Below are 12,214 nucleotides of genomic sequence, written 5' to 3'. Positions count from 1 at the left end.
GCTGTAAAATGCCCCTTTACAGTAATGTCAGAGCCCAGAGCTGCTTTTTCAAACTACATAGAGAATCCCACTGTTCCCCTGTGAGTGAAGAAGCTACTCTTCCTTCTCATGTCCTAATGGAAATCTGCAGCATCTTCTGATGCTCCACTGGAAAAACAGACCACCACCGACCCCAGCAGTCACGTGAACTCATTCTGCACTCAGTCAAGTTATATAAGGTAGAATCCAGGGGGGAAAGACTTGATGTTCTGCGTTTAATTGTGATAAATCTTCTTATGTGAGTGAGTTGTTTTCTGTCTGACCTTAATAATACAGCGTTCTCACAGTATCCAGGTGACAATGACACTTGGTGCAGTGTAAGATTTTCATGAGTGAGTTTGAAGTTGTGATCTTAAATCACATGTGTAGTAGAGTGTTCAGTGACTGTAGGTGTTCCATGTTGCAGCCATTCATGTAACCGCAGGGGTCGCAGGGGCCCTGGAGCCAATCCCAGCTGTCATGGCAGGAGTTCACCCTGGACAGGTCGACAACCACAAGCGTTCATTTGAGGTGTTTTTACAGAGAAATTCAGTTTCTCATCAGTTTGTTTGTTGAAGTCAAGAAAGAAGTTGGTCAATCTTAAAGTAAAGTCGTGTAAAGACAACAAACCTACACAGAATGACTATAAAGACAACAACAGAGAGACAAAAAAGACTCAGATGAGACAGAAATAACTCGGAGAAAAAATCCTAAACAACAAAAAGCAGATTTATATGACCACGCAAACACACCAAACACCTAAATATAGAAGGCAGCCACAAAGGGGGGGCTCGCTCCTGTGTGAGGGGGTGGAGGGACTTTTGTGTCCAGGAGCCATTGTCTCAGAATCTGTGCACGGTTTCAGGGAGAAGCTTTTTTACTTTTCTTTCTCTCCTATTTTTAAACAAATTCACATATCCCCCAGAAGAGGAAGCTGTAGAAAGGCTGAATCAGACTTCATACACGGCAGTTTGACTGTGACACAGTGCTGCAGCAACATTTGAAAAACAGTTCAGACGTATAGATAGGAGCAGTTCAACATCTGATCCAACGGAGAATATTAATATTGTAATCAGACATGGATTAGTCTGAGTGTGGGGGCGTGCTAGACGGGCCGATGTTTTGAGGGTGACATCCAACAGCCTCGTCTAGCAGATGTAAATTCCTCCACTGCTCCGGAGCTCTTATCCAACCCAAATTATGAAATGAAGAAAGGAAAAGTGGCTGTGTCCAGACAGCAGAGTTTGTACTTCCGTCGCTTTTTTTTAAAATTTTTTTCTCAGAGAAGCCACTTTTTCCAAGAGCGTGCAGGATTTTCCATCACTGTAAAACAGCTCATTGAGCCGTCTGGGTTAGAGCGTTGCCCCTCTGCAGTTTTCCAAGTGTAACATATGTGATTGAGCTTTTAAATCCAAGCAGTGGAACTTCGATATGGAAAAGATACATTGTGTCGTGGCTCGTGAAAGTCTTTCCAAGGAAATTCAGGGGGTAAAGGGAAACATGGACTTTTACCTGCACGTGGTTCTTGTGCTGTGCTCTCTCACAGCATGTGCCAGGTTCACTGAAGTTTTCTCTTTAGCATTGACTCTCATTAAACCTGCTGTCTCTGGATGACATTAGGCGTGAACCATTCATCGTTTCACACAGTTTGTATAACTAGTTAAGATGGAGGTCTGTCCCTCCATAGGGTTATTATTCCTATATCACCTTCTTATATGTTTCAAAACAAATACATATGTTCCACTCTTATGGAAATGTATTCAGCAAATACATATATTCAGAGTCAGCTAGTAATTACTGTGCAGACATGACGATGTCTGGACAGTAAGTTTGTCCTATCACTGAAGAAGTCAGATAACTGCACACAGCTTCATCCTGCTTGAAAACATAAAGCTAGCTGCAGATGCTGAAGTCATTTTGGGATAACACCTGAGGAAGCTCCCAGTGTTAAAGACACAGAACATTTCCATCTGAAATGTTTCCTTCACTCTGGAGAGCGTAAACGCTCACGTGCTGGTGAAGTCTTCAAGCTTCTAGTTTGTATGAAAACTCCTTTTAATTGAGTTGAGTTCATTCATTCAACTCAACTTTCTTCTTCCAGTTAATGTGGTTCAGTTAACACGTTAAAAACTCTTTAAAGCCGTTCTATCTTAGTGAAAGTGCAGATATATTTAAAAGTGGCCGCAGGTTGTCTTCTACTTCTACTACTCTGACAGTGTCGTACTGGACGCTGCGTTGAATCATTAACAGTAGATGCTGCAGCTGCTGAGACCACTGCTGGCAGGATTGCAGTTTGGGCAGTGCTGGCATGTCATTGTGCAATAAGGAATCTTATTTCCTTCCTGCCACAACTTGACATCCCTGGAAAACACCCCCCCACTCCACCCCCCCGTTGTATAAATGAACTAATATGTTCCGTCACTATGTGAACTGTATACATCCAACCTGGACCAAACCGCCTCCTTATGTAATTTTGATCGATACTCGCATGTTTGTAGATAGAATTCAAATGTCTTCAGTCCAGTGGAAAAGTGGCAGCATAGCTGGATTTTTCCCTTCGCAGTTCAGCATTCATGAGAAAATCCCAAGAAACAATATCACCCCCCTCATCTTATCCAGGTTTCCAATTTTATTCTCAACTTTCACATGTCCTCTTATGTGTTCTCGGCACAATACAGATGCAAAGTCAATATTTGGTAGTCAAAACAAAGAGGAATAACCGTGCTGATCCCTCCTGTTACAACTTCATTCACAACAACAACAACAGCTACTATATTTAAGTCCAGTTGCACCATTTAATCCAGTGAGTCTTGAAGTGATTTGGGAGCATTAACTAGAATCATTAGAAATCACAGGGAGAGGCAGGGGAACACATCTTCTTTAACATGTGTGGGTGTTAAGACAAATCAAAGCATTCCAGGCCCACGGAGCTATAAATAGCAACAGAGGAGGGTGTGTGTTCACGCTTTGCAACGCCTCTGTGAGGAGCCTGTCATTGCCAAAATCCACTGTTTACACAGAGCAATAACAGTGTGTAGTAAACAGTTCATGTGCACGAGCTTGTTCGTTATTTGGTGTCGCTCCAAATCATTCATCAATGGTTTCTGTTATTTCAAAACAGCTCGCTGACAGTTAAGAAGACAAGACTAATGTGGCCGATTGGACTTATTGCAAATGAGTTCATTTGGCCTCTAACCAATCAGATGCGACGCACAAGCTGAGCTGACCTCAGGCCCAAAGTGGTGGTGTGGTGACCCCTGGACCAAAGGCCAGGTCCGGTGCCATCAGCTGCGTTAACCGATCCAGCCAGGACCCCGTGACGGTCTGTGGTATCTCATGGTGTGTGTTCTAGCACGGTGCTCTTCCATTTGGATCAGCATGTGAGACGTTTCCAAGTTGGAAACAGATTCCATCCCTTTAAGAGCCAAAGATAAAACGCAGCGACCTTGTGAGAATTAGTCTGGATATGTTATGTAATAGCTGTAAGCTGAACGTCTAAACCTCGTACAATGCAAAGTCAATTTCAAAATTTACTGCGAGTCTGATTGGATTGTGGATTTGGCCGTGGACCTGGAATGGGGGGGGGTTGTAGCTGGCTTCAAGAGGAGAGGAAAGACCTCGAATGTTGAGGTTAGCGAGCAGCTCTGTTGACTCTGGAGTGGAATTTCAGTTTTCATGGGACTGATTAGGTTAAATGGTTTCTTTTAATGGTATAACTTACGTAGGTGGGCTGTGGAACAAGAAAAAAAAAAGTTGGACATTTGCGGTAGTTTTTATTTGCACATGCTCGACTATAGGCTACAACAGGAAGGGAACCTAGAGGCCACGTCAGCTTGAACACATTCAGATTCTGTAACTCCATGGATAATCAACAAAGTTCATTCTAAAGAGTCACGTTTTTCATTATGTAATTATTTGTAATGATTTTATTTCCTCTTGTGTGTTACACTGCTGGAGCGTCTCCAGGTGTCAGGGACTCCCTCCTCTGGCCACAGACTGCTAAACATCCTCATCCTCATCCTCAGAGTGCGTCCTGTGTCAGTCACACCTCATCAGATGCTGAAGTGGAACACGACCACACTAACCATGATCGTTTCTGCACACGAACTGGATGTTTGACAAACTCGTGTTTCCATGTACGAGGACTGACCCAGGAAAAGGAAAGCGTCTTGTTTTACTTGCTATTCTAGCAGCATGACGACGGCCCCGTCCAACTCGTTCTGATTTGGTTTGATTCCACTGAACCACGTCAGACCCAATCATGCTCAGTTGGTTCCACCATGGTAATTAATGAAAAGGCCATTAAGCCATGTTAGCATCCATTAGCATGTGATTATGTTTTACAGTATAAAAATCAGTTTAGGGGTATTCTGCGCTGTAAAAAATTAAATGTTAACAAAACTTAAAATTTCATAGTAACATTTGTCAGCAAACTGGTGGTTTTAGGTTTATCTATTGTTAAGCAGAAATATGTTTTATATGAAAAACGTTTTCATTTTGAGTTTAACATACTAAGAATTACAAACAGCACCAACTCTTTTTTTTTTCTTTAGCAAAACATCTCAATTGTTATATTAAAGAGGACACAGTAACAAAACCTCTATGTAAAATTTAACTTGTGTACACAAAACTATAAAAACTTCGAACTAAGTAAAAGAACAGTGGAACTGCAGCTAACATAATGGACTGGTTTCCATTTAAGCTTAAATCTAAATTTAGCCAACGGGTACAAAACTGTCATGATCTGTGACCAACTTTTAAATTAAACTCAACATAGTTGAAGCAGTTACTTTGGTTTAGTTTAGGGTACAATTAAATACTACGTAAATGAATAAAAAAATCACAATAAGGTGAGAAATTTCAAGTTCTCATTTTTACAGTGTTTTGTTACCGTACTCAAAGTCACAGTAACTCAAATCCATGTTGTATCCACTTGAAAATCTTAGTTTACAGATGAGCTGGGATTCATTTCATCAACATCCTGATAATGGGACACGGTGGGTTACACGTTCCTCTTGAGATGAATATGAGCACTCTACTTAAAGTCAGTTCTGGTGTAAATACGGCAGCCAACACATGTTGCTTACTCCTGTTTTTCTACGGTGCCCAGCAGTTTGAACAAATGATCCAGTTTAAATACACTAAATTACACATGAGCAGCTTCTAACTGAACGTCTGGGCTTTAGTGCTATGAGAGGAAAATCACACTTCTGTAACATGTTTGGCCTTTTCCTGAGTTATGCTGACAGAAAATAAATGCACAAGAAAAGAAAACATGAGGTTTATTCATCATTATCATAACATTTATATCAACACAATTATCCCTTTTTGTTCTGTTTATCTGAGTGCAATCATTACCATTAAATAAAACATGTTAATAAATAATAAAAAAAAAAAAAAACAAATAGGTTATTTACAACCAAGCCAAACATTTTAGCATCATTCTGCACTTATTATTTAAACATAAAAAATATAATAATCTGAGTCTTTCTTAATTTGATGAGGATTAAAAGTTTAGTACAACATAATCGAGAATTGATTATTATGGCACCCTGGACACTGTTTGACACATTAAGATTCAGAGAGTCAAAGAAGAAAAAGTGACAATTCTTACAAGTAAAAGAACAAAAATAAGTGAAAATGTGGTTCATCTTATTGTGTTAATCGTTATTTACAGTAACTTTACTATCACACCACCAGTGAAATGAAATATGAGGAGAGAATCCACAGTAGTATACATGTCCCCCCCTCCCCAGTGTGCAGTAGTAATACTTATTGACAATATTAACATTTGACTAGTCTTGTGTGGTTCCCTTTCTTCTTCCACAGCTGAAATCTGGAGGTTAGTAGCAGTGAGAGGTTACGGGGCCCTGGATTAGACAACATGAAAAGAGAGGAGGGGCAGCTGGATGCTGGTCACGGGGATATTTTCAGTTATGGCTTTAGGTCACTGTTACAGTGAGTCATCATGCAGTGTTGAAGCATGGCCGGTGCTGGCCTGACCGAGCGGCCACATGAGAGGCTACGCATTCCTCGGCGGACGCACAGCCTGTCGGGAGCCTCAGCAGAAGGTTGGGCTGCAAATAACTAGCACTCCTTTGTGGCTGTTTTGACCGCACTCCACAAACACTAACAACTCAGGGTCCGTACAAAGAAACACAGACGGATTTAACATCAGACAACATGGGTCATGCTAAAATAAGCAACCACACACCACCTCCGCCGTGTCGGGATGTAGCATCAGGGTGACGCATAAACAAATACACAAACTCGCAGACATGTGTTTTATGCAAAGTCTAGCCAGTAAACCTTTTTTTTTTTTATTCAAACCATTCAATTTAGAGATCACTGTTTAAGGAGAGTGTGAATCAAGCCCTGAGTGAGAATGCTACGTCAATTTCAGTGTCCAATAATAAAAACGACTTTACTACTTAAGATGGGAATCAGAGGAAATGAGTTAATAGCGAGTGCCATCAAATGTTAGTTACTTTTCATGTGTTCATGTTTTAAAATCCTGCAAAGCAGCTTGTCAAGTTAATTTAATTCACAAATATCACTGCACGTGCTCCCAGAAAGCACATCAGTTTAGTCTTTGCATCAAACACATGCAGCAAGTGCGACACTGCTTTTTAACTCAACGCTCTCCCCCTAAGTAAAACAACCTGTTCCCTGCCAAAACTCCGTCTTTCACATTCCCAAGGAGAACTGTTCAGAACAAATTAAAGGAGATGAATCTGTGACCGATTCTCTGGTGCAAGTGCAGCTCTGCTGGATGAGGACGGGGACGTTGTAGTGTTTTCCCACAGCAAGTAAAGTTGGAGGCTCCTCTAACTCTTTTAAGAGGTCAGTTTGGAGTAGCTGGGTGGGGAGAAGCGCCTGCGCAGGTACTTGAGGATGTAAAGAGGCAGACAGCTCACCAGCGTGATGACAGTCACCTTCCACAGGAATGATACCGTGGTGATGAAGTATACATCTGGTAGAGACGAAGAGGCGAAGGTCAGAATGAGGTTGCAGAACACAGACACGCATCATTTAACAGTTTGTGTTGTACAATGACATTTGACTCTTTTTCTTTTCAATCATTTCAGTTTTTGGTTCTGACATCTGACAGTAACTTACAGTTTATTAGCCTATATTTGTTTCTGTACTGGCAAACAGCAGCATTAGAAGTATACTGAACTAACTAGCTACAGTTCCTCTTACAGTGTAAAGAATCACTGGATTTTCAGGCACGTTTCAGACTTGTAAGTAGTATATGTTTTCAATAAAACTTTAGTTATTTTCGACCTCTAGAATAGACTGTCCATGTTAAAAGTGTCTAGAAGTACAATGTAATCTCTTACAGCAGCTCTATCTAAGTTGCAACCATAACAGTCCATGCTGCTTTGAATGTAGGACACCGAAAAATGAACCTATAACCTTTCATAAAAATGTCCTTGCAAAAAGACATGTGCACATGCAAGAGAATAGCTTTTAAAATCTATTCCAGTCCGACTTCATGAGGGAAGAAAAGTGTCCAAAAAGGGTACACTGGACCACATGCCAGTCATGATTCTCAGTGGTCGAGATTGCAGGCTGAAAATGGGAGTTCCACGCCCCACATAAACCTGAAAATAAAACTTTGGAAAGCTCTCGGTTAGAGTATTGTGTATGTCACAAGTCTTAATATGGCACAACTAAAACTGGCTTATTTTTCTGCAAGCTCAAGTAAATACATTCTCAATAGCTTGGCGGCTAGCTGGTTGTGCCAGAGCAATCCAAACAATACTCTGCTCTTCTGGTATAAAACTTTTTTTTCAGACTATGAAAATAACAAACACTATGCAAAACACTTGATGGGCTGTGTTTTCTACCAAAAGCACCTTTTCTATGATAAACACACAAACCTTGGCCGTCCACAGGAAACTAACAGGACTGTTGGCATTTCCTGTTTGATACTACAGTATGCCTGAGCGCTGTCCACACCAGGACAGTTTGTGCTCACCTTTAGACTTCCTAATATCAAGCATACCATAGCTTATTGTCCACCAGAGGCTTTATATGAATGAACGGGTCTCTACTGCAGAATGCTGACGTGTTATTTCAAGGTCAGCACAATAACAAAAATAAAAAAATGAACGAAAGAGAGTCATAAGCTCAGTCACCGTCTGTTGGTTGATGTTTGTGTCTTTGTGTTCACTCACCTATGAACTCGTGCAGGAAGACGAGTGAGGCCACATAACAAGCCAAGCTCAAGAGCTCGCCAACGATCATGAGCCAGTGCCACGTCTGTATGGTCAGGGCCACCATCAGGAGCTCGGTCAGGATAAGAGAGGTGAAGGAAATGGCAACGATATGGACGAACTCTGACTCAAACAGCAGCAGGGCGCCGTACATGATGATGCTCCCTGCAAATGAAAAGTCCATCATCCAAAACGAGATCATTCAATGTCACAGTCAACATTTATTCTATGCTTCAAACACTATCCTGCAGCATCAGAACTATGGATCCAAACCAGGAAATAAACTAACATACAGTAGGGTCCGTAAGTAATGGAAAAAAGATTGATGAAACTGTACATTCAAGATGTGAGTTAAGTCAAGACGGTCTGACAAAAGTGTAACATTAACCATTCATTACAGCCATGTTCATACAGACATTATATTTAATGGAACAAACTCCAATTATTATAATATAAAACATAAGGGTTGTCTTAATGACTGGATGGAAATCTATATATCTATAATCTTTGTAGTCGGTAATGCCTAAAGTTGCCTTCAGCTGCTGCTTATATATATTTGTGAGTCTTTCTGCCTTCAGTCTTGTCTTCAGTAAGTGAAAAGTTGCTCTATTGGGTTGAGATCAGGTGACTGACTCACCCAGTGAAGAATACCCATCATTTTGGAACAAGTTAATCCTTAGTTTCATCAGACAATCTCATTCCAGAACAGGTCGGACTGTTGTAGGTGCTTTTATTTCTCATCAGGCCTTTCGGTTCGTGATCACTGTTTGGCAGCTTAGTGGCATGTGTTAAAAAATGGCTGTAATTCCTGAATGGTTAATGCCACACTTTTGTCAAATCCCTTAAACCAAAGCTGATAGTCTTCACTTCTCTCAAATTGAGAGTTCCATTTCAAATTCAATCCGGTGGTTTACAGAAGTCAAATTCCAAAAAAACATATCTATGTTCCATTACTTATGAACCGGACAGTAAAAATGAATGGGTAACCAACTTTTGTTTTGGCATTTCGCATTTTTTGGGGAGAGGCAGACACAAAACATAGAAAGCTAAAGGGTAAGACAAGGGCCTACAGCTGGAACTGGACCAGGGTCCACAAACTTTGGCACAATACTGTGCATCACCCAAATTTTATCATAGATGCTTTCTGTCTTTGACCTTTCCTGGAATCAATCTTGCAACTGACAGTATTTAATCTTCTTGAAAATACAAAGAGGAGGTACAGTAGAAGCTGTGAGTAAAGTTAGTGAACATCAGCCATCAAGTGGAAAGTTCATGTTTAGACAGAAACAAATAAAAGGTTTCAGGGCGTAGCTTGGGATGCCCCTGTAAACGCCTCTTCACTGCAAATGGCCCATGTTGGAAATTTACCTTGGGTTTCTCACAAACAAAGAGCTGAGACGTAAATAAACTCTCGGAAATCAGAAGAAAGGGTGTGGGCTGTTGAAGAGTAACGTAGCAGAGCAAGATCTACTTGTGTATTTTGTTTGTCAGGGAATGATTTATCTGTCTGCCCAACTGAAACATCTGACCCAGTTCTTAGTGTCTGATCTGAGGCCTTTTCCACTTCCAACTGACGAGTCAACCGGCTGGACTGAAGTGGACGAGTCTGAATACTCCAAAATAGTCGTGTGTGGAAAGTAATGACTGTACTGTATGTTGACCAACACGTGTAGTGTGATTATACTGTATGACTTAAGAACATGAGTGTCTCTGTCTCCAACAGCTGCAGTTAGTGACTCTCTCAAATTCATATAAACTTTTATTTACCTTGATAGATACTTATTAGGACCCATATAAGAAATGTCTTATAAGACAGAGGTCGTCCCTGTGAAAAGAAAGCAGACATTACAGTTTCCATTACAATTCCATTCATTACAAATGTGTTTTTGTTTGCTATATGGGCAGTACAGACACATTTTAAACAAGAGAAACTGTTAAATACCTTCAAGAGATCTTTATATAACTCTGGGTATAACATGGCAACCTCTGACTTAACATCTTTGTCCAACACCAGAGAGAAGACAGGGAACATGGTGTAGATGGTGGAGTAGCTGAAACAGACAAAACCATGTGTTCTCAGCATGGAGAACGTGGCTCGTGAACAAGAAGTTTCACACATTTCATTGTTGGATTTAGCAGTGAAACAAATCGGCCTCAGTAGTCAATACTTTCATATTTTCCCCCTTAATGCATTTCAACAGTGCTTTAACACAGAGGAAATACCATGGAAACGAGGCAGCCAAATGCTCGCTTGATAAGTCATCGCCATTCAGAGTTTGTATCTTACCCAATAATCAAGAATCCTTGGTAGAGGGGGACTGAAGCAAAGTAGAAAACAGAGGAGAAAACCGCCTGGGGAAAAGCAGAGTCAAGAAAGTCAGTGAGGAACTTTTTTTAGTAGTATTAGTATTCAAAGAGAATAAGTCACTTGCCAAATACTACAAACTTATCAGAATGAGGAAATGAAAGTTAGAGTATTAAACTGTCATGGTAACACACATCACAACGTAACCACCCTGTGACTAATCAATTAGATAAATCTCCAACACAAAGAGCGACACCACAATAATCCTCATTCTACCACAGTGCTACTGCCAGAGAAAAGCTAACTTCACTGACTGATTCTATTATGTGACTGTAACATATGGATGATGTCGATATTGAGCTGTCAACCAGTCGGTCTACTACACAGGCGGCACCAAAGTAGACAGATCACAGCTGCAGCTGCGGTTGGTGTTAATGTGAGACATGTGGAGGAGGGCCTCCCTAAAACCCCAAAGATCAAGATGCAGTGAGTCACGGGCTGTCCCTCCTCGGCGGGGGCTGAGCTTGGACTGGGACATGGGAATTGGACTAGGGACAGATTGGGGTGTGTGTGGGGGAGCACAGAAGGGCACCACGGGCCCACTTGTCTGAGTCATCACGCACCCCACCCTTCCATGACCTCCCCTGAAACGTCTCCCTGCCTCGCCACAATCATTTCTTCGTTTTTACTTTAGAATGTGCTGTAGGTGTTGTGTGTAAACATAAACCATATCTCTGAGCTCAGACTTTAACGTGAGCATGCTTTTTACAGTAGTGTTGGATCAGAGCAAAGAGTCAAACTGATATTAATTGTAGAAACTTTGACTGGTGCACAGGCATACAATTGTCACAGGAAAGCATGCATTTACTTCCAGACATTATTATAATGCAGCTGAGGGTTTCTTTGACATGACATTGGACAAAACTGAGTTTTGCAGGTGTTGTGTTGTAGTCTGTTTCCTCTGCAGGCAAAAGATTGTTTTAGTGGTGTCACTGTAACTTGACATAAAAATAACAATTAAGTTCTTAAATTCTTTATGCTATATTAAAAATGACAGTTAAAGTGTTGCAGTATATCAAACATTTTTGAAGGTATTCTTATGCTACATTTTTTTGCACATTCTTGATGACAATGACCACCACAAAGGGAAGGACTGTTTTGACAGCATTATTGTGATCATTTTATTTTAAATGCAACAATGTTTTAAGTAGTTAAATATACTAATTTAACAAAACAAAACAATGCTTAAGCCAAAATAAAGAGTACAACATTTTGTGGTCAACGTTTTGCAAATTGAACCTCTGTTGTAAAAACTGAATCAAAGCAATTGCAAGATACTTGTCATTTAAGGGTATAATTTCAGTATGACTCATGAACACAAACTGAAATGGCACCACGTTTTAGTTGTTCTCTACCTGCATGGTGCTGATGCACAGGCTCCTGTGGATGACAAACTGGCTGAGGGCTGCAGACCTTTTGTAGCTGTTCCGACCATGGACCATAAGGAGACGGCCTAAATGTTTGAACTGAGTCACTGAGAAGTCGGCGGCCAACGAGGCCTGTTTTCCTTCCTGTAAAACACAAAGCAGTGCAGTGAGAACACGCTATGAGAAGTCTTTGCTGACCTGAAAAGTCCTGACTGTCCTATGAATTGATTGTATGGTGAGAT

General features: G+C 40.9%; 1 protein-coding gene across 1 annotated transcript in view; it reads right to left on the bottom strand.

Moving 5' to 3' along the window:
- Positions 1-5,277: 5,277 nt before the first annotated feature.
- LOC113167954 (probable phospholipid-transporting ATPase IIA) overlaps positions 5,278-12,214 on the bottom strand; it is a 29,090-nt gene continuing 22,153 nt past the window's right edge. Inside the window, exons 23-28 of the mRNA XM_026368942.1 lie at positions 11,961-12,116; positions 10,528-10,592; positions 10,183-10,291; positions 10,008-10,065; positions 8,202-8,405; positions 5,278-6,991 (exon numbers count right to left, since the gene is read on the bottom strand). Coding sequence (XP_026224727.1) covers positions 6,855-6,991; positions 8,202-8,405; positions 10,008-10,065; positions 10,183-10,291; positions 10,528-10,592; positions 11,961-12,116 — 729 coding nt within the window. The 3' untranslated portion in view covers positions 5,278-6,854. The remainder of the gene's footprint in view (positions 6,992-8,201; positions 8,406-10,007; positions 10,066-10,182; positions 10,292-10,527; positions 10,593-11,960; positions 12,117-12,214) is intronic.

This window comes from Anabas testudineus, chromosome 7 (assembly GCF_900324465.2).
Source record: "Anabas testudineus chromosome 7, fAnaTes1.2, whole genome shotgun sequence".
Taxonomy (NCBI): domain Eukaryota; kingdom Metazoa; phylum Chordata; class Actinopteri; order Anabantiformes; family Anabantidae; genus Anabas; species Anabas testudineus.
The sequence above is the reverse complement of the archived record's forward strand: the minus strand, read 5'-3'. Positions and strand labels throughout refer to the sequence as shown.